This window comes from Galeopterus variegatus, unplaced genomic scaffold (assembly GCF_000696425.1).
Source record: "Galeopterus variegatus unplaced genomic scaffold, G_variegatus-3.0.2 Scaffold154, whole genome shotgun sequence".
NCBI lineage: Eukaryota > Metazoa > Chordata > Mammalia > Dermoptera > Cynocephalidae > Galeopterus > Galeopterus variegatus.
In genome coordinates this window covers 370,579-391,530 of record NW_007726265.1, presented here as the reverse complement: position 1 = coordinate 391,530, position 20,952 = coordinate 370,579, and the positions used below count along the sequence as shown (strand labels likewise).

The following is a 20,952-nucleotide window of genomic DNA, read 5'->3' as shown; positions in this document are numbered from 1 at the left end:
CGCCCCGGGCCACCCGCCCCGGGCCGTAGGGGCCCCACCCTGCTGGGCACGGGCGACTGCCGGCCGGGGGCGCACAGAGCAGCCGTCGCGGGGCCTGGCCGCGGCCTTCAGCGCCCCAGTGCCGGGGAATGCAGTGGTCCCAGACCCCTGGCGCCTCTCCGTGTCTGGGCTGGGCCTCTTCGCTCGCCTGTTCCGCGACCACGACGCTCCTGAGCCGCGCCGGCCAGGCCCCCCTCATGGCGGCCAAGTGGTTCAAAGAGTTCCCCCTGAACCTGAAGACCGTGTCGGAGCGGGCCAAGCCCGGGGGCGGCGTCGGCGGCAAACTGCGCAAGAACTCGGAGGCGGCCGGCGGGGCGCTCACTGCGGGCAAGGGCCGCAAGAACTCGGCGGCTGAGCTGGGAAGCGGTAGGGCCGGGGTTGGCCCCCTCAAGGACAGCCGGCTGTCCCGGGACAGCCTGCAGGGTCTGATTCAGGCTGCCGCAGGCAAGGGCCGCAAGAACTCCCGGGCCACCGAGGAGGACCCCCACCGGGGCGCGGCCAAGAGCTCGGGCTGCAGCACCTACATCAACAGGCTCATCAAGGTGGACACTCAGGAGAAGAATGGAAAGAGCAACTACTCCAGCAGCAGCAGCAGCGGCGGCAGTAGCAGCAGCAGCAGCAGCTCTTCCTCCGCGTCCTCTTCCCCTTCCTCCCTGGGCCCTGAGCTGGACAAGGGCAAGGTTATTAAGCAGCAAGACACGGTAAGAATAAGCCCCCTTTGGACCACCTCTCCGTGGGAGGGGAGCATAGTGACCCTGCTAAATCCTGGGCTTCTTTCTACCTAAGAAGCAAGGATGTGTTTCCTAAGGGCCTTCCCTCCTCTGCCGTTTGGTGACTCCTAAGTGACCATTTAAAGTCATTACACTTTTTTTTTTAATCTTGAAAAATTCTCATTCCAGGAATGGGGAAATTTGCGGAAATACACTACCCATTTAATTTTGCTAGCAGTTTAGAAGAGGAATGAGATATTCCTGCTTTGTTAAATTTGACCCCTTGAATGTGGTTTATCTTAGTTTTGACATAAAGGGGAATTGCAAAGCTAGACGTGGGAATGTCTTTATCCTTTTTGAACATAACCTCTAGACTGTGTGAGTATGGATTTCAAAGCTTCAGGAAAGGAAGGGCCATCCCCCTTTTCTGCTGGTTTGGAAGTTCTGCCATTCTCTGCAGTTGGACCTAGTAAAGGTCTTCTCAGAGCTTCAACAACACTCCGTGATTACAGCCTTTTCATTCATCCCGTGGACGTTGTTGTGCAGCAGCCATATAGGATTAGGGGCATGAGCGCCACAGGCTGTGGGGGATACAGAATATGACAAGGAAATGCCTTTAAGGAAATTACAGATCAGGAGAGAAGGTAGAAAAAAAGAAAAAAAACAAAAAGGAGAGACGAAGGTGTTCCCTGCTTCTTACACACTGGAGGTTTGCTGGGTGCTGGGTGCTGTCCAATGTGGGAAAGTTAAGAAAAGCAGTATGAACATGGAGAGGAACTCTCCATTCTTACAGAGAGGAGTTGGTTTGGTTTCGTTTCGTTTAGTTGGTTTTTTTGTTTGTTTGTTTTTTTCCTTTTTGTCTTTTTTTCGTGACCGGTAACGGGATCGCAGCCCTCGGTGTCGCGCCCGCACCGCCCTCAACCAGTGAGCGGACAGGTCTCTATATGGGATCCGAACCCTCAGCGGGAGCGCCATCGCGCTCCCAAGCGCCGCACTCTACCGAGTGTGCCACCGGGCTGGCCCACGTTTAGTTGTTTTTAATCCACACTCCTGTGTGAAAGGAGAAGAGAGAGGAGTTCATATCGAGATTTCAGACTCTAGTCCAGGCAATCACTTCCTGGCATTTAATTTTCTCTTGCCCAGGCTTCAAACATGCTGCCCACCTGGATGGAGTCAGAAGCCCACAGCATATAGCATGTAAGCCTGCATTGGGCACTTCTGTTCATTCCTCCATTTATTCTTTCCACAAATATTTACAGCATGTCTATGCTCTGCCAGGCACTGAGCAGAGAGCCGTGGAAAGACGGCTGAGGTCCATATGTTACTCAGTGGTCTACCTGCCTGTTCGACTAGATTGTAAGCACCTTGAACCCTAGGACAGACCATTGTGTCTTATGATTCTTGCTGCAGTTTGTGACTGCAGTGCACATGGTGGGGTAGTCCAGAAGAATGGGTTAAGTGAGTGGTAATCACAGTCCTCTGCAGTAGTGGCCCGGTTAATGTCATGGTTGTCACTTCTGGATGTCTGAGCTTTCTTAGGCCATCTCCTCTCTAAAAGAGGACTCATCCAGACTATTCTCTCCTCTTCATTTCACCCTCATTTATCTGAGTTCTTCCTGCTGGCTCCAGTGATACTTCTCCGTGAACTCTTTGGAGAATATAATTGAGATTGTGGAGCAGGGCCCAGAGCTTCCTTTCTGAGAAGGTAACACTAACCTCCAGCGTTGACACCCAGCTGCTGCAGAACAGAACTATTACACACACCCCACATCTCCAGTTACCTTCTGTTTTTGGAAAAATATGAGGGCATTTCAAAAAGTTTGTGGAATAGTAATGTTAAAAGAAATTAAGAATCTTTCCATGAACTTTTTGAAGTATCCTCATAAATGCTTTCTGACACAAATACCAATCAAAAATGTGATCTGTTGTCTTTGAAAATCAGTTTGCCTGTGAATTACTGAACCTAGAGCTCCTGCAATACTATCTCGTACTGACCTGTTACTCCTTTTTGAAGCCTGTCTCTTCAGAGCTTCATATAAATTTCTTGAGGACAGGAAGCAGGCCTTGGATTTACTTTGACTCCCTTGCGGTGCCTCACCAGTACTAGTGGGTGACTGACTCACTATGACTGTATTGCTCAGCTGATTGGAGTTTAAACGATCTAAATCATGGGGTATGTGGTAGACCACTTCATCTTTTTATGCTCTAAAGCCACAGACACACTCCATGTCCCACCATCCTCCCTGCCACCCACTAACTCAGCAAATGTTTTATTGCTTGGGGAAAGAAAGGGAGGTGGAAAGAGCACTGGGGATGAGTAAAAGGGTTGAGATGAATTGTAAATGAATTATACTACCAAAAAAAAAAAAAAGAAAATGTTTGTCCATCTGGGACACATGATCACTTACAAAAGCTATCCAGAATTGGTTAGTGATTTTGACCTCTCTTCAGATCTGCAGATTTCAGTAGCCATTTTGATACTACTGCCATTTGGTATTTGATAATCCTTAGCAACTGTCCTCTCTTGTTCTCTTATAGGTCATCATTTTAGAAGACTATGCTGACCCTTATGATGCCAAACGGACAAAGGGTCAAAGAGATGCAGAGAGAGTAGGAGAGAACGACGGTTACATGGAACCGTACGATGCACAGCAGATGATAACAGGTTTGTAACTAGGTTCTGCTTGATAGGGACCGAAATCCCATACTCACGTGGAGTGAGTAAAGTAGTAACCAGTGTATATTTGAGAAAGAGGGATAAAGCAATTTAACCAAATCCTGCTGAATGGAAGAAACAGAACTTAGACCTAAAACTAAGGGTAAAATATCTGGTTAACTTCTTTTATGGTAGTATCCTTCAGAGTTTCAGAATTTGCAGGGGTCTTTAAAGTTTTTCTAATCCTATGCAAGGTGACACTTATGAGTTTGCAGATCTGCTCACAATGTGATCTCAGTTTGAAGATTATTTATGTACATTTTTTGGCTACTTTCAGAAGCTTTGACATCCATAGTGGGAGTCATAAATCTGTGCAAAGGAACAAATACATACTTAAGGGATTTTAAGTTGCTGAGAGATACGAACATGACATGATACTCAGTATTGTTGTAGAAGATTTTCTCACCAAGTTCTACAACATTGGAGCAAAAAATTTAATTACTAAATAATAATTAGCGATCACTTTCATGAGCCAAGCCATAGGAGGCAGACCACCTAAAACCAAACCCAACTAATCTTATAACTTTTTAAGTGGGAACAGTTCCAATTTGTGAACTAAGCAATCACTCTGCTATTTTTGGTGTCAAACTTTTCTCTTTTATTCATAGGTCTCTTAAGTTGGTATAAACAATACTTAAATAAAAATAATATAAACTAGTTATTTAGATTTATTTGTGAATTTTAAAGTAAATTATTTATTCACCTAATTTGCCTTAAACATTCTTCCATCCACAATGAAAAATTATAGTTTCTGAGTGCTGATTCAAGGAATCTTTGTTTGAGTGTCATGGGTTTCATGCCTGGGAAAGGAGTAATTGGTCACACATTAAAGACTCTGTCTCTTCTGTTTAAAACAGATTGAAAAGTTGTCAAGCTCAGGCTCCATAAGCATGGTCTCAGAAGAGTTGAGCATAAGCTAGCAGCAGCACACTGGAAGGGCCAAGACAGGCTTCAGAATGAAAGTGAGCTGCACAGGAAAGCTCGGCTCTGTTTCCTGCTTCTCTGCTTACAGAGATAAGGCATCGCATTTGGGGAGGGTGTACCCTGGCCAGGCTGTGACCCTCAAGGTCACTGGACTGTGACCTCTAATGAAATCTGTGAATGAAAGGAAGTGAAAACGGACTTAGTCAGAATTTTAAAAAATAGTAGACACTTGAAAGGAATAGGGAAAAGGATTTACTTTTACATAAGATTGAGAAAAAAGATTTTCTAAAAAAAAAGTTAATGCTTAATTTTGATGTACCTTTCTTTGTCCTTTTGTTTTTATTCTTCTCTTCTCTTTAACTGGAGTAGGTAGTTTATCTATACCACACCAGCTATTTATTTGCAGAACCACACTGATTATAGGGAAAGTGCTGTGCTTATTAAAAATGAATACAGTTAGGTTTTTTCCCATGTAATCTCTGCAAGAGCTCTGTAAGCCAGGAGACTGCAATACTATCCCCCTTGTTAGGACAGGGCAAAAAAAAAAAGATGAAAGGGATTCAGACTTGCCTATGTTCACAAGACATTTTAAGAGACAGAGCAGGAATAAGAACCCAGATCTCTCATTTCAGATTGATCTGCTCCTGATACCACATGGCACTGAGGACACACTGGATATGATGTTTGTAAAAGCACTAAACTTTACCCATAAGTAAGGCATCTCTCTTCTCACACTTATCAACAACATTGTATCCAAAAGTAAAAATCATCAAACATGAAATAAATATAATAATAGTAATAGCTGGCGTTTAATATTTGAGTGTTTATTAAGCTCCAGATTTTGTTTTGCTCTTGTGGCTGGCAAGTATGGGGATCCGAACCCGTGACCTTGGTGATATAAGGTTGTGTTCTAACCAACTGAGCTAACTGCCAGCCCCTCCAGGTTTTGTTTTAAACAGTTTATGTGAATGAATTCACTTAAGCATACAGAAGTAATGTATTCAATTGGTGAGTAAATTCAAATTTATTAAAATCTACATATACCTTGCTCTTAACTTTAAAAAAATATTAGTGTATTTTAAATTTTCTTCATTTAAAATAGGGCATCACAAAACACCTTCTCAATCAGTGTAGAAAATATACCTCTAATTCTACCCATAAGTTACACAGCTGGACAGAATAACAGGAAGTGAGTTTATCGGAAGCTGGAAATAAAAGATTTGCTGCTGGGTTTGTTTTTTTATTTTTTTATACCTTTTACTTTTTTTTTCAATTTGCTCATGTTTGCTTGGTTGTCAAGTCCAAGTATGGAAATTTCCCATATTTCTTGAGAAATGCTAGGGCTATTTTTTAGTGTGTTCCAGCATTGCTGCAGGAGATGGAGAGGGTGCTAATAAACATGATTAAACTGTGCCGAAGTCAAATCTGTATTGCCCACCTCTGTGTTGCCTTTTTTCTATCTGTGAAGTGGGAATTACATGCCTGGTTTTAACAATATCTTGGGCATATAGAATACTATCCATGATGTGGGCCGGCCTGTGGCTCACTCGGGAGAGTGCGGTGCTGGTAACACCAAGGCCACAGGTTCAGATCCCTATATAAGGATGGCTGATTAGCTCACTTGGGAGAGCATGGTGCTGACAACACCAAGTCAAGAGTTAAGATCCCTTCACTGGTCATCTTTATATAGGGATTTTTTTCAAAAAAAAAAGAATACTATCCATGATGTTATTTTATAATATCCAACAAATATTTCTTAGGCATTTATTTGCCATGTACAAGGCTCTGTGCTGGGCTCTGGGCATACATGAAACAAGACCCACATAACCCCTGCCCTTGGACCTCACAACCAAATGGAGAAACAGACCTAACACCAGTAAAGAAGAAAATAAGTCATTGAAGAGTGCGATAGTGCTATGAAGTAGAGAATAAGAATCAATATCTGCATCAGGGAACAGAGGATAAAACAGAAGTTAAGAGGAATTCATGACTTTCCTATGGCCAAATAACTGTGGGACCCCATGCTCCGTGGATCCCCCCAAGACTTTGCACTTAACTTTTAAAAGTTAAGAGTTAGATTATCCAGAATAAGAAAAACAAAAAGAAAAAAAAAAGAATTACATTATCCAAAGGATTCTTTCTAAAAAGGTATGACTATGGAGCTGGCTGGTTGGCTCAGTTGGTTATAATAAGGTACTGATAATACCAAGGTCCAGGGTTTGACCCCTGTGCTGGCAGCTGCCAAAAAAATAAAGCTCTGACTATGAATACAAGGCAATATTAGCCTAAACCTCTGTTGTTTTTCTGCCAAGTTAGCAAGAACATATTGGGTGTTTTGTTTGTTTGTTGGCAGCTTGTTTGTTGGTACAGGGATGCAAACCCTTGACCTTGGTGTTACAAGGCTGTGCTCTAACCACCTGAGCTCACCGGCCAGCCCAGCAAGAACATTTTAGGTAAATAATTAGCAGAAATATTCTACATAATTTAGCATTATAAGTTTTAGCCACCAAATTGAAACTTTAGCATTGATGGATCTTTAAAAGTTCCCTAAGACAGCCATTTGTTAGCATGAGAATTTTTTCCATAGTTAGTATCATACAGCTACAAGTTGAGGGCTTAGTAGGTGCTCAGACTTGCCAAATTACCTCACTAAATCCTACAACATTACTGTAAAGTGGTTTTTGTTATACAGTTGAGGAAACCTAAATTCAGAAAGATTAAATAACCTGTCCATATTACACAGCTGAAAAGTGGAGATACCAGGTCATTTGGCAATCTTTGGTTTTAGCTATTGAGCTCAGTCAAAGATTGTTCTTAAAATTTTATTTTTGCCTCCAAATGGTTTTGTTGATTTGTTTAAATAGTCAAATCTAAAGGACAACCTCATTGTTTGGGTCTTCATTAAAAAAACTATTATGAAAAAATTACAAATGAAGACTGTTTTTGATTTATTTAATTTGTCTCTATTTTCCTTGTTAAATTTCAGGGTTTCTGAATTATACCTGCTTCTGTTCAGATATTTGGGTTTATTCAATAAGAAAATATTTAAGTAAATTTAAATAAAAAACTTGAGCACTGATAAAAGATGTAAGTAAAAAAGTTGCCTAACAGCCCTGTTTCTGATTCTAAAAGGAAAGTAAAGCCTTATGAGGCTCTAAGTTTAATGTTCTGGAAACATGAAATAGATTAGGGGGAAAGGCGTGTTATTTAGAAACTGTAATCAATATTTTACATGAAATCTTTTGATTAAGTGGTAGAGAAAGCATGGGCTCTGGAGTTAGTAATAAATGGTTCCCCCACTAATTACTGCATGACTATGGCCTCAGTTTATCCATCTGTGAAAATGGGATAACACATCTGTCACTGCATTATGAGGCTTCAGTGAGATGCTGGGGATAATGTGCCCAGCATACTCAATAAATACAGCTCTTATTTAGACACTGCAAAGAGAACTGCATTTTAAAAGAATTCTGGACGATGTAATGCAATATTAATTGCTAGCTGCAATTAATTTGGTGAAAGAAAGTCTTAGTTGTTTGCTCCCTTTTTAAATGTGAATGGCATAATTATGTGCAAAGAGAGTTGGGGATTGAGAAGGGACAATTTTCGGCCCCTGTTATGTTTCACACCAACCAGTTGCACATTTGAATTGGTGCATGTCAGCCCTCAGTTCCAGCCCTGGCTGCAAACGAGTGTTTATCTGCTGCCCGTCCACACTGTTCTGTTGTCTGTCATGGTAAATGGCCTCTATCGGCAGCCAGGGTGTAGCTTCCTCTTGCCATTTCCTCCTTCTCAGGCTCGTTTCCTCTTGGAGTCAACTCTGCACGTCAGGGTCTATTCTCCCTGCAGGAAGGGTCGACTTGCAGCCCCACGATTGTTTCTGTTTCTATGGCGCCTCAGGTTGGGGGCAGCCAGGTGTTGGAATGGACTGGAAGGTTATTCCCCTTGGGGAGTAGGGGGTCTGTGCTCAAGCCCTTTTTTCCCCTAATTAAACATTGTTTCAAAAGATGATAATACTTTGCTGATTTTGCCCATCTCAGGACCATGCAAGGAGGGAACATTCTCAGCTGTATGCTTTCCAGTGTGTCTCCCAGAGCTCTAAGTGTACACAGACTGTCTAAAATAGCAGGAATACATGGACCTCATCATAAAAGTAAAAACTCAGACACACGTGTCATAAGAACTCAAGATTCTAATCACTGTACCTCATTTTAATTCAAATGTATTGAAATTTCCTTGTGAGCAAGACTCCTATATATTTTTTTTTTTTGTCTTTTTTCGTGACTGGTAAGAGGATCGCAACCCTTGGTGTGGTGTCGCCTGCACCGCGCTCAGCCAGCGAGCGCACCGGCCATCCCTATATAGGATCCGAACCCGCGGCGGGAGCGTCGCTGCACTCCCAGCGCTGCACTCTCCCGAGTGCGCCACGGGGTCGGCTCAAGACTCCTATATTAAAGTTAGGGGTTCCCCCAGCCTGTGCCAGATGGTCTAAACTGAAGGTAAACTTAAGTTTTAATTAGAAACCTAATAATTCTAAATTCATTCTTTGAATTCCTTTGTGTTTTCTGTTTTCTTAGTTCTTTAGAAAAGTTCTTTTAATTCTAGTCTTATCTTAATTGAACCAAGAACAGAGTATGTTTTTGTTTGTTGTTTTTCATAGCTCCATCTAGAATAGGCAATGAAGAAAACTGTAGGATTGAAAGTCAAGAGACTTGGACAGGAGCTGCAGCTCTGACCTCAGACAACCCTGGGTGCCTGGCCTGGGGGCGAGGGCAGGGGACGAGTCTTCTGGCCCTCACATTCTGATGTGAAGATTTTAGATCCAGGTAGTGCCCTTCTCCTTGGGCTGGGGCTAGCAATGAGAGATTAGCTCTGGACAGCAGGAGGAACTGCGGTGGTGATTGTGGGGATCCAGGAGGTGTGGAAGCAGCTCTCAGGCTTAGCTGCTCATTAGAATCACTTGGGAACTTTTTATAATCTGACTCCCAGACTGTAGCCCAGACCAATTAAATCAGAACTTCTGGTGGTGGGACCAGGCAGCAATATTTGTTATAGCGCCCCCAGGTGATTCCAAGGAGCCATTACTGCATAGAAGTTGGAGACAGCTGCAGACAGGGGCCCTTTCCAGCAGAACTATAACCATATAAACAAACATTGTGCTTCTTTGAATTTAGTGTCTTGATTTTAATAACTTTTCCCTCATTTGTTGTCCTTTCCTTGTTATAGAAGTCTTACAGAGTCAATGATTCCTCTCCACAGAGTGTCACCATGCCTGTTTTTAAGTTACAGATAGAAAGTCTTTTCATCCTTTGTTTCCTCTTCTGCGTCTTCTGAGCCTCTTCCTGCTTACCTGACCACTCCTTCTCAGCCTTCATCATTGGCACCTCTTCTTCCAGCCACCCTTAGCTGAAGGAGTCCCAGGTTCTGCCTTTGATCCTCTTTCCTTTTCAGTCTACCCTCCTCTTCTTTCATGATGGCTTTCATTCTCACAGCATTAACAATGATCTATTTGTGAGTAACTCCTTGACATGCACCTCCAGATCCACATTGTCACCTGCCTGGAGAAGTTCTAGAGCTCCTTCCCCTCCATTTTTCCTCCCATCCATCCATCCACCCAATCATTACTTAGAACAGCTGTGTGTCCTACAAAGATAAGACATGGTGGTCCCTGCCCTGGGTGTCTCTGCCAAGTTGCAAATACAACCACATCAACAGATAAGTCCACGCAGTGGGAGAAGTGCACGGTAAGAGTGGTTTGGCACAGCCATAGCCCCTGATCGCTCTGTGGGGCATTGGAAGAGAGAGTGGGCAGGAAAGGCTTTTCCAAGGAAGGGGAGATGCTGAGTTAGATTTCAAAGGATTGGAAGATCACCAGGACACTGATGGGCATAAGACAGTGTAGTCACCCACCCATCTCCATCCCCAAACCAAGGAAGTACAGGCCAAAGTACAAAAACATCAGTATTGTTTTAAGGTTGATAGAAAAAAAGTTAATCCCTTTTTAAATACAAGAGACAAGGGCCGGCCTGTGGCTCACTTGGAAGAGTGCGGTGCTGATAACACCAAGGCCACGGGTTTGGATCCTATATAGGGATGGCCGGTTAGCTCACTGGCTGAGCGTGGTGCTGACAATACCAAGTCAAGGGTTAAGATCCCCTTACCGGTCATCTTTTAAAAAAAATTTTTTTTAATTAAATACAAGATACATTAGTTATTCTCTCTTTCTTTTTTAAGTCTATTACACAGGGAACTTCAGAAGTTCCATTTGGTCAGAGCAAAGATTTAGGGATGGCCGGTTAGCTCACTGGCTGAGCGTGGTGCTGACAATACCAAGTCAAGGGTTAAGATCCCCTTACCGGTCATCTTTTAAAAAAAATTTTTTTTAATTAAATACAAGATACATTAGTTATTCTCTCTTTCTTTTTTAAGTGTATTACACAGGGAACTTCAGAAGTTCCATTTGGTCAGAGCAAAGATTTGTATTATGGGGGGGGTATAGAAAGAAGAAATTGGAGAGGGAGACAGTGATCTGATCGTAGAAAGCCCTCGATGCCGTACTGAGGAGTTTGCACTCTATAAGTATACAGTTGAGAGCTTATGAGATGTTTGCATTTAGAAAGGTCCTCCTCAACTGCGATCAGGTGGAGGACAGATTGAAGGCTTCCTGATGGGCCTTTAGAAGAACTATATGATGCTTCTGTTGGTCCGTATCGCCTGCTGTGGTTGTCCAGACCCTAGTCATCTCTAACTCTACCTGGCAAGGCCCCTAGACACTTCTGGTTCCTTCCCACTGTGGCTGGCTAGCTGGTTAGTTGGTGGTTGGTTGGTTTGTATCAGGTTTTTCCCATCCATTTCCATGCCTCAGTTCGTACTATAGCTTTCTGACTTACTCCATCCTGAACACTGTGGTTAAAGTTATCTTCCAGTGAAACACAAATATAATTGTTATACCCTGTTTAAAAACTCATAATAGTTCTGCATTACATAGAAAACAATCTAAACTTTTTGCTCTTGCTTTTAAAACTTCTACCCTTTGGTGCCTGGCTTGCCTACTTCTCCAGCTGCTTCTCATACTACATCTCTCCTCTCTGGCATTCTGTCCTTTAAACTTATCTCTGAACTCCCCCTTATGGGAACAAGCCCTTTATAGTTCCCACCTCCGTATCTTCACTTATGCAAGCTTCCTCCACTGGAAATGACCTTCTCTATCAAAGTCAACTCATCTTCCATTTCTCTTCCACTTGGAATCAATCCAAGTGTAGTGGCTGAGAGGATGACTTCTAGAGTCCAACTTCCTGCTTTTGAATCCAGGCTTTGCCACTTATTGGTTTGGACAATTTCCTTAAACTCTGTGCTTCAGTTTTCTCTTCTGTAATGTTGGGGAAATCATAGTATCCAGCTCATAGAATGGTTGTGAAAATCACAACACACTTAGAATAGTGTTTAACACATGGTAAGCCAGTGATAAATGTTAGCTGTTGAGTTATTGTTGTCTTCCTCCAACACCTCTTTTACTTTGACTTTTCTTATGGTTATTAGCCTGATGGATATTATTTGTGAATGTGTCTGGCTTCCCCACTTTATTGACACTGCCTGGAAGTCAAAAACTCTGACTAGTGAATATAAATATCTTCCCTCGGCATACATGGAGTAATGTTTTGAATATAGTAAACACTCAGCCAGTTTTTGTTAAAATACTTTGATCTGGACTTCCCAACAAAATGGGAAAACTTTGCAGGTGAACTGTGCTCAGAGCAGACACCAGGACTGGGAAGTGAAACAGGTCACCCTGAGACCACTTCTTACAAACTGCAAGTGATGCCTGTCTTCAGATGTAATCCCTCATCTTATGAGTTTGTCCCATTACCTGGCTCAGGCATCTGGAGAGAAGTTCCTTTCGCTTTTGTATAGCACAGCTGGGAAGTAGTCAGCCCGTAAGGAACAATCTTGGATACAGTATCTGCCACCTTAGACCAGTCAGTCAGAGGTGAAGATGTAATTGGGTTATTGCCAGGCTTCGAGGCACCTGTATTTTCAAGGGATTATGGATGATGTGTGTTTTTCAGAAATTAGACGACGCGGTTCCAAAGATCCCCTAGTGAAGGCCCTTCAGCTGCTTGACAGCCCTTGTGAGCCAGGGGAGACCGGCATGAAGTCAGAGACTTTGGCCAAAAGACAGAGTTCCAAGGACCTCCCGGGGAAGGCGCCACAGCTGTATGACACTCCCTACGAGCCTGCGGAAGGGGGCCCCAGGGCAGAGGGGAAAGGTCGGCCTGCAGACGGCCGGCTGCCGGAGAACGACGAGAGGCCAGCGGCCGAGTACGAGCAGCCCTGGGAGTGGAAGAAGGAGCAGATCGTGCGGGCGCTGTCAGGTGAGGCCCCCACACCCACGGGTCGGGCTTCCCAGCCAGGAGGCTCCACCCGCTCAGGCTTTTCAGCCAAGTGCATTTCTTTTTCTGCAAGTCTCTTTTTCCCAAGGAATTTGGGCTAGGGAAATAAGAATCTGGCTATGGTTGAAAGATCAGAACTGAAGTTGAGCCCTTCGTATTGCATTTATTTTTTTTGTCCTTACAGATACCTTTATTTTCCTTTCTTTTCTCAGTGTGTTACTGTTTTGGAAATGCCTTCAAGGACTATTGAAAAAACATAACTAGAAAAAATGTTCAAACAAAAAACAGCAAAAAAACAAAATAAAAAGCATAACTGATCACTGTACATTTATTTTCTCACCACTGAAGCTATCCAATTGGGAGCAGCTTTTTCTAACTCTTACTTGGTGCTACTTCTCAAACCTGTTAAAATCCCTATTTATAAGATGGCAGCACTGGATAAAATGGATTACAGGTAGAGGTGGTGGGAAAGCTTGATGAAGCTAGGTTTTTTTTGTTTTGTTTTGTTTTGTTTTCAAAAATCCTCCTGAAGGAATCAATTATTAAAGTGTGAATTTTTGTCTGGCCAGTTACTCAGTTGGTTAGAGCACAGTGTTATATCACCAAGGTCAAGGGTTCGAATCCCTGTACTAACCAGTGGCAAAAACAGAAAAAGTGAATTTTTATTTACTTATTTTTATTGAAACATAATTGATTATACATATTTGTGAGGTGCAGAGTTGACTGTCAGTATTTGTGTACGATATGTGATAATCAGATCAGGATTATTAGCATATTCATCATTACAAAAAATTATTCTTTGTGTTCATTACCCAATTTCTCCCTAACCCCCTTCTCCTTTTCCTGCCTCTAGTAACCATAATTCTGTTCTCCCCTTCTGAAAATTCAGCATATTATTATGGTCGTTGTTTCTTTCATTGCTTGTTTCTTTCTTTCCTTATTTTTTAGCTTCTACTTATGAGTGAGGACATGTGGTATTTCTCTTTCTGTGCCTGGCTTATTTCACTTAACATAGTTTTCTCCAAGCTCATCCATGTTGCTGCGAATGGCAGAATTTCATTCTTTTTATGGCAGAGTAGTATTCCGTTATGTAAATATATACCACATTTTCCTTATCCAGAAATGTGAATTTTTAAAATAATAAGAGAAAGTTGGTAAGTAGGTTGGCAATAGATATTAAAGGTAATTCTTCCTCCTGCTTCTCGAACCAGGACATAGTTTTTCTTTTTATTTTTTTTGTGACCGGTAAGGGGATCGCAACCCTTGGCTTGGTGTCGCCCGCACCGTGCTCAGCCAGCGAGTGCACCAGCCATCCTTATATAGGATCCGAAGCGCTCCCAAGCGCTGCACTCTCCTGAGTGCGCCACGGGGCCAGCCCCAGGACATAGTTTTTCTAATTGGCTAACCACATAATTTCTTTTGCCTTTAATTTAAAATTTTAGGGGTATCTGTTCCCTCTAACAGGAAAACCAGGTTTGCAATTAAAAATATAGCCAATGGTAAAAAGTAAATAGAGGGCCGGCCCAGTGGCACACTGCTACAGTGCACCGCTTGAGAGCGCAGCGGCGCTCCCGCCGAGGGTTTGGATCCCACGTACAGACCGGCCGCTCACTGGCTGAGCGAGGTGCAGGCGCAACACTGAGGGTTGCAATCCCGTGGCCAGTCCCGGTCCGGTACGGTAGCGACACTGAGGGTTGCAATCCGTTGCCGGTCACAAAAAAAGACAAAAAAAAAGGAAAAAAAAAAAGTAAATAGAGAAGGTAATATATTTGATAGCAAATATCTGAGTCAGTTTTTGTTTGACTTCAGTCTTGTTTTCAGCGAATATCTGTTGGGTACCTGCTGTTTTCTCGGTCCTATGCTAAATGCTGCTATTTTATCTGTTTATCTTCTGTCCAGACTAGATGTTGTAGCATCTTTAAGATGTTATTTGGTAGTTTTTCTTTCTGAGTTGATTTTTCCTTTTGTTTTATTATTTCAAAAGAAAACTGTTCATTTGGTTTCATAGAATGACATACACTTTTGCAAGAAATCATTACCTGTAACTATGTTCAATCGTTTGTTCAAAAAATACTAAAACTAAGAGCTTTAAAAAGACCATGCTGAGGGCCGGCCTGTGGCTCACTCGGGAGAGTGCGATGCTGATAACACCAAGGCCATGGGTTCGGATCCCATATGGGGATGGCCAGTTCGCTCACTGGCTGAGCGTGGTGCTGACAGCACCAAGTCAAGGGTTAAGATCCCCTTACCGGTCATCTTTAAATAAATAAATAAATAAATAAATAAATAAATAAATAAATAAATAAATAAATAAATAAATAAATAAATAAATAAATAAATAAATAAATAAATAAATAAATAAATAAATAAATAAATAAATAAATAAATAAATAAATAAATAAATAAATAAATAAATAAATAAATAAATAAATAAATAAATAAATAAATAAATAAATAAATAAATAAATAAATAAATAAATAAATAAATAAATAAATAAATAAATAAATAAATAAATAAATAAATAAATAAATAAATAAATAAATAAATAAATAAATAAATAAATAAATAAATAAATAAATAAATAAATAAATAAATAAATAAATAAATAAATAAATAAATAAATACATCTTTAAATAAATAAATAAATAAATAAATAAATAAATAAATAAATAAATAAATAAAATACCATGCTGATATATATTAAAGTGGTTTCCTCTGATATTCTAAAACTATTTTATATTGATGAATATCCTACAGAAAAAGTGGCTGTACGTGGGATACTGACAGTGTGGTCAGATATCAAAAGACAGCAGGAGCTCAGCTACCCAGGGTATTTTGCAGTATATTATAGCTTGCACTGAAAGGGAAAACTGCTTCTTTCTTGAGCTAATGCAGGCAAGGAGGGTTTTTGTTTGAAGTTTACATCGATCACTCCGTGGCCTCTGGTGTTAAATGGAGTCTTCTTTCCAGTCCAGTTTGAAGGATCTGATCGACCTTCTGGCAGGGAGGAGACAGTGAGGCAGCACCACCGGCAGAAGAGCTGGACCCAGAAGATCCTGAAGCCAGCCCTCTCTGATCACAGTGAGGGGGAGAAAGTGGACCCGGGCCTGGCCCTGGAGAAGCAGCCGTGAGTCTCCTCCACACATCTTTGTATCAATGGCTGGGAGCTCACTGACAGCCTGGTGGGGGGGGGTCCGTTTTACATGATTATTTTTGTTCATGAGTAGTTGTCTTGGGTGGGGCTTATTAATGAAAACCCGTCTTCAAAGCCTAGTGCATTTGTGCAGAGTGGGAATTGCACTGCCGCCCAGGAACCTTATTTTAAAATTCGTTCTCCTGTGCAGAGTGGAAACTTTTCACATGACACTAGCCCTGTTAACTCTTGTGTGATTGATAGGCTTTGTGAGGAGGCAGGATCACCCAAATCTGTATTTTGTCTATTTGGAATGTGAGTGTGAAGCAGGCTCTAGTTCAGACTGTCAAGCTTCTACCAAAAGTTCATGTCAAGTAACACTTTTTGGAGTGACACCCAGTCTGGATGTGTATTTTAACACTCACGGTACCCCTCTCCCCATTTTTCAGTTGGTATCATGGTGCCATTACCCGTGCTGAGGCTGAGAGTCGACTACAGCCCTGCAAAGAAGCTGGTTACCTGGTTCGAAATAGCGAGTCAGGGAACAGTAGGTACTCTATTGCACTAAAGTAAGTATTTAAGCTCCTTGGCCTTTCCTTGTCTCCAAGGGGAGGGTACAGTGTGACAGTCTTTCCTATCATGGGTAGGTGACCAGTCAAAAAAGATATAATTTTTTTCAAATTCTTTTTTATTTTCAAAACAGATACAATTGGAAGGTAATTCACAGGGGTATGTATTGCCAGAAAATAAGATGCATTTTCTTGGACAATAGAACGTGAAACACTGATTAGAATGCAAAATTGATATGGGGTAAATGCACCAATATCTATTACTATAGTGAGAGTCCTCTTTCATTATGATTTTACACTAGTCAATTTCTACCTTACATTTCTTCATCTGGAGTAGACACTCGCCATAGAGAAGTAATTCCTGATAAAGAGAATAATTTTTAGCAGGATAGTTCAGTCATGCTTTTATTTCCTAGTCACGGGGGCTTTAATAAATCAGATCTCTTGATTGTCAAAATGCCAACTGCAATTTTGATACCAGTTTCTTCTGGTGAAGAAGGAGATGCTGACTTGCTTATTCCTCCCCCTGTCTGATTGTGCACAGAAAATTCTCTTTTGCCTGGGAGGCCTGGCAGAGTGTGGATCATGGAAATTCTCATTGCTCTGTGAGCTCAGTGGCGCTATATTGGAGGATCATTGTCAAGAGCCCTAACAGCATTTCCTTCCTGAGGAAGCTGAGCCCCCACAGCTGAAACAATCAGACTGGAGGGGAAAAGAGGGGGGAGGAGGTGTTTGAGCAATATGGCTCAGAAAATGGGATAGGACACCAGATATACAATACCAGGAATAGCTCTGCTGTGTTCCTGAAATTGGTGCTTGTGGATTAAATCTTTGAGCCTTCGGTGCCAGCCGTCATTATATACAACCAGGAATGGTCATTCCAGATGGGAGGGGTGGGGGGAGCAAACAGTTTTTATTATGGTAATGATGATGATTATTCTTGTGTTGTTTTGGGAAAAAAAGGAGGAAGAAATCTTACTTTTTTTTTTTTTTAACCCGATGTTGAAAAGGGTGAGTTTAAACCACACCTTAGTAGCCTCAAGTTTGGGCTTAAGCACTAGTTTTGCAATTTGGGGGCAAGAGAGGGCTTGGCATTTTTTTTGTTTTCTTTTTGGTCCAGTACCTGGTGACTCATGTGTAATAAGGATAAGCAGAAAAAAAAGAAGGATAAGCAACTCAAGGATGACATGCATTTATGCTGTAAAATTCCTGAGAGCTCAGCTGGAGTGTTGAATGCATTTCTGTTTGTATAGAACAATTCCCGGAATGGATAAGAACCTATCAACCTATTGTGAATCTGTGGGGTGGGATCCTCTGCTTACTTATTCATGTCTCCTCCTTGATTTTTGTTTTGTTCCAGGACTAGTCAAGGATGTGTCCACATCATAGTGGCTCAGACCAAAGACAACAAATACACACTGAATCAGACGAGCGCTGTGTTTGACAGCATCCCGGAAGTGGTACACTATTATTCCAATGAAAAGTTGCCTTTCAAAGGTGCAGAACACATGACCTTACTCTACCCTGTGCACAACAAGCTTCACTAAGTGTCAGCTACAAAAAGCCCTGGGCCTCTGGCACCTAAGTGGGGATCAGCACAGCACCCCACCAGTCTCTCAGTGGACAAGGCTTGGCTGCTCCTTAATAACTGGAAGAAAGTGGGAATCTTCATTTAAAAGTCAAAAAGTCTTTGATCTTGAATCATTCCATGACAATTGGTTTCTGTCCCATGTCTCCTTGATAAGCAGTCCTATAGTAAGAAATCATAATTTATCTGTTGCCTCCAACTCTGGAATAGGGCATTCTATCTGGGGTATGACCCTCAGGAAAGGTAAGTCAGGAGTTCAGGAGCATCACCGTTCTCTGGAAGCGTGCTAGCTGTTACCTGGGATACCTGGTCTCTAAACAAACCAACAGAAAAACTGCTTGGCTTTTACGTGTAATTGTGTGGACCAGAAGAGCGTGTAATGTTGAACTCATTATTGGGGAAATGGATGCACAGTGGAAAATGTGAATGATGGGAAAGAGAGGTGTCTTTTGCCCTCAAGTGTCCTAATGCAGCTCTGGAGTTCATAGAAATTGACAACTTTAGGGTCTGGCAAAAAGATTATTTTGTTGATCAGCCTTCCTAAGAAAGTTTGTGCTTTCTCAATCTCTGTGAACTTTTTCATCATTGTTTAGCAAATCAGTGATGTAAGCCTACATAGGAAGGAAAATGTCCCACATTTAAGAATCATGAGTATAATTAAGCATTGGCATCATTATTATAATTCTGAATTATAGAATAAAATACACAACAAAGATTTCATTTTTAATTTTTAAAAATTCTGAAAATTTAACCAAGTTCAACAGCTATTTTCTTATTGGATAATTATATAGAACTTCTGATATCTGTTGTTTCATCTTTATACATTTTAGTTGCCATGGAATCGTTTTTAATTTTGTTTCTAAAATTAGATTTCCTTTTATTTTTAGTAAATTAAAACAAAAATACAAGACTGGCCTATGAGCTCAGTTGGTTAGAGCATGGGCTGATAACACCAGCAATGTCCAGCATTCTGTCCCTCTAACGGCCAGCCGCCAAAAGATATATATGTACACACACACACACGCACACGCACACGCACACACACACACACGCACACAACTCTGGGATCTGATTGTATGAACTTCATCTTTAAAGCCTGCACAGATTCTCTTTCTGTGCAGAGCAGTGCAGTTCACGCTGTACAAAAGTATTTTAAAAGACTTTGAGCTTTTCTCTAACTACTATTACTTGATACTAAATTAATATTCATAGTATTGTTATCTGTATGATTATCATGAACTTATATTGCCAGTTTACTTACTGTGAAAACAAAATGTGGGAATGGTGTACTGTGAGAAGAATTCTATGGTGAGTGGCTCTATAATTAAAACTGAACAGATGTTTCTGTACTCTGAGGTTTGTAATTTGTTTCTTGTAACTGGCCCAGATGCAAATGTGCTGTCATCAATGAAAAGTTAACTTTTGTAGCTTCTTTTAAATACACAAAAAAATGTTGATTTGGTTAATTTTTAGGAAACCATATCTTTCTAGTTATTAGTTATCATTTGACTATTGTGATTTAGAGGTTAGTAATTTTTTACTTCTTTATTCATTTAAGATCTTAGCCAAAGGGTAGTGTGTCCTTTGATTTAAAAAAATTTGAGAACAACTTTTTCTCACTGGAACACTATGATTTTATTAATAAAGAATATTGCTTTTTAAATATTGATAGAACTTTTAAAATGTGTTGGTTCATGTACTATATCTTTAGTACAAGATTTAAAAAATTTTTTTCAGCATTCATAGTTCCAATTCCATTCAACAAATATTTATTATCTTCTATATACAAATTATTCATTGTGTTAAACTTACGTTTAGTTCAGCATTCGGGAAACGAAACCTTATTTTTTACTTAAGCTTATTCTACAAAGTGAATACATAAGTTATCCTAATTTTAATAAATGCTAAAAGTTTTATAAAATTTTTCTCTGTGCACTAAATGATTTTTGACCCATACCCAGAAACTTTTATGAATGTATAATGAAATAACATTTTGAAAGCAGGGCTGATACTAAGTATTTATTGAGCTTCTATCGAATGCCCAGTATAATGCTTCCTCTATACTATTTTTCTGGGATAGTCATTCTATTTTCTTTATATAATTAAAAGTGGAGCAGATGTGGAGTTTATATATAGTCCAGTTAGTTTACAGTTGTACAGGAGGTTATAAGAAGAAATATAGTAAATTAGTGGAGGGGGAGGGCTGTTAAGCTACTATTTTCTTCTTAAGGTTGTGACACAAGCTGACAAAAGCCAGGGAATTCACAGCTGGGTGGTGGTACAAAGTACCATATGCTCTAAAAACAATTAGGCCCAGCAGGGTGTCCCTAATGGCTTCCTTGTTAAGCCTTCTGGGCCAGCTGATCTGAAGCTCTATGGCACGTGCTCTGAGCTCTGAATGCTTGGGCTTTTTGTTGTTTTGTCTTGATAAGTATTTTCCTGTAGTCTTCATGCTTTTGAGTTAATCCTATCTCCCAGAATATTTTCTGGCTTTTTCTGGAGAAAATAATGTCTTTTAGTGAAATGCCTTGAATTTACATCCATGGAGCTAGGTCTGTTTTCTTTTATCACCCCTCCTTTTTAAAAAAGGCTCTGCTCCAGGTTACTGGGTGAGTTTAGTTAGTTTTAGGTCTATAAGAACAGAAGGTAAAGGCCTTTCTATTTACCCTGATACCGTAACTATTTCTAACAGGATGGATTTCAACCTCTGGAGTTGTGTGTGTTTAAAGTAGGAATAAAATAATGGAGAAATGTTAATATGTATACAATAAGGTAAATATTGATATGTCTGCTGGGGGCAAAAGTGGCCTTTTAAGTTATTCAAAACACTTTCTTATGAAGCATTTACCAAAAAAAAGCCTTTATTCATTGCTGTTTAAAGT

General features: G+C 40.9%; 1 protein-coding gene across 1 annotated transcript; it reads left to right on the top strand.

Annotated features, from left to right (window-relative positions):
- Window positions 1-110: 110 nt before the first annotated feature.
- SHE (Src homology 2 domain containing E) lies at window positions 111-19,958 on the top strand. Its single transcript, XM_008592550.1, has 6 exons — window positions 111-740; window positions 3,288-3,414; window positions 12,456-12,761; window positions 15,751-15,907; window positions 16,363-16,482; window positions 17,843-19,958. Exons 1-6 carry the CDS (start codon window positions 129-131, stop codon window positions 18,027-18,029), a joined length of 1,509 nt encoding a protein of 502 aa, XP_008590772.1. The 5' UTR covers window positions 111-128; the 3' UTR covers window positions 18,030-19,958.
- Window positions 19,959-20,952: the final 994 nt, after the last annotated feature.

Coding starts and splice junctions, on each gene's coding strand:
- SHE (XM_008592550.1), top strand. CDS start 129: ATGCAGTGGTCCCAGACCCCTGGCGCCTCTCCGTGTCTGGGCTGGGCC. Junction 741..3,287: donor TTATTAAGCAGCAAGACACG/GTAAGAATAAGC, acceptor GTTCTCTTATAG/GTCATCATTTTAGAAGACTA. Junction 3,415..12,455: donor TGCACAGCAGATGATAACAG/GTTTGTAACTAG, acceptor TGTGTTTTTCAG/AAATTAGACGACGCGGTTCC.